At 38.1% G+C, this 1,644-nt stretch overlaps 1 protein-coding gene across 1 annotated transcript in view; it reads left to right on the forward strand.

Annotated features, from left to right (window-relative positions):
• Positions 1–679: 679 nt before the first annotated feature.
• The window catches only part of slc38a10 (solute carrier family 38 member 10), a gene marked incomplete in the record, with an annotated part of 25,246 nt that continues 24,281 nt past the window's right edge, over positions 680–1,644 (forward strand). The window contains 2 exon segments of the mRNA XM_014024049.1: positions 680–874; positions 1,038–1,335. Of these exon segments, the coding sequence (XP_013879503.1) occupies positions 1,246–1,335 (90 nt within the window).

Raw genomic sequence — 1,644 nt, forward strand, 5'->3', positions numbered from 1 at the left:
GAATAAATGAATTAAATAAATAAATAAACTGGCTGCTTTATTTTTGGTTCAGTTCTGGATCATTTTGTTGAATATTTTAAATAGTCGGTTCTAAAGATAACAAAGATTTATCAGCTAAAAATTTGGCAGATCATCATTTGAAGGGTGACACATTACTGATGTGTGTCAGGTCTTTGCTGGATTTTATCCCCTTTACTAGACATGATTTGCAGACACTGTTAATCTGCTATACATCTGATTTTGATTATTTTTGGCCTGATGCATCTATTTTTTGTCTACTTGTTATTGATCATTTAAGGATCAGATTGATTTAAAAAATGTGAAAAATCAGCCAAAGTTAAAGAAAAACTTTAAAAATGTAATAGAAAACATGAGACATTAACCCAGACCAATTTCAAAAGATTGCACTTTTAGCATGTTAGAAACAAAGTAGGGACACATGAGACATGATTTTAAATTTTTGCACGTTATTACATATATGTTTACCACCTATTTATTATTTATCATTGAATCTTCACTCCAAGCTAAAAAAAAAACAAAAAAAAAACAGGAAAATTATGAAACATGAAGCAGAAATGTAAGTGGGGAACAAAACACGCAGTACCACTATCTGACCACTAGTGGGCGGTCAAGTATTTGAGCAGCTCTGAAAACAACAACAGGTTGATTCGTCTTCTTCCCTCTCGGAKTCGACTTCCTGGATACGCGCTGAGCACAACAGCTCTCTAGGATTTGATATTATCTTCTTTAAAACCCYAAATTTTCATTCCATCGTGCTTATTCACGGGCTGAAACTCGTTTTAAAGGACAAATGCTTATTGCTGCGGTGTTACCGATGATAACGTAGCAGGACATCAGGGGCGGAGGGCAGAGAGTAAGTTAACTGTATTTTTCGGTAGTGGCTTAATCTTTGAAACGAGTTGAAAACTATTATTTGTCACTTTAAAACAATGTGTGTGATCAACGAGAAGTTATTTTCGATTAAAAAACATAGGTGAAAATGTGTCAAACGCAGTTGTTCTTCATGTTCCCCATAGAGCGAGAGAGAAAGAGAGAGAGAGCGCCACGTCATTGATCGAGCGAGGCAGAAAAATCAACGCGCAGCTCGTCCCCCCCGCTGTGGACGCAGAGATTAGACGGTGACCGGTCCTCCAGTGGGCTTCAAAGTGCAGCTGCCCCTGCCTTGTGCTTTATTTTTGTCGGTAAATTACCCGTCTCGCAAGAGGCGCCACACAGCAACCAAAAATGACGACGTCTAACTGGGGCCTGATCATGAATGTGGTGAACAGCATCGTTGGAGTCAGTGTGCTCACCATGCCTTTCTGCTTCAAACAGGTGGGACGAGGTTCACACACTTTTATCCTAAAGCAACACCCTCTTTCCAGACTTTTTTACTTATGCATATACATTTCCTGTCGTCTGGCACGTGAATTCCAGGTCATTCAAGGTAACCTGCATGTGTTGGTGACACAACGATGCAAGGTGCTGACATGACAATTTAAAAGAAAGTAATGTGTAAAATCACCCTGGTGCTACTTTGAGTTTATTCTGAACTTTGAACTTTTTTTTTTTTTTAGAATGAAGGGAAATAATCTGGAAACAAATGTTATTGTATGCTTTTGTATTTCCATAATTTTCTATACC

This window comes from Austrofundulus limnaeus, unplaced genomic scaffold, assembly GCF_001266775.1.
Source record: "Austrofundulus limnaeus strain Quisiro unplaced genomic scaffold, Austrofundulus_limnaeus-1.0 Scaffold405, whole genome shotgun sequence".
Lineage (NCBI taxonomy): Eukaryota > Metazoa > Chordata > Actinopteri > Cyprinodontiformes > Rivulidae > Austrofundulus > Austrofundulus limnaeus.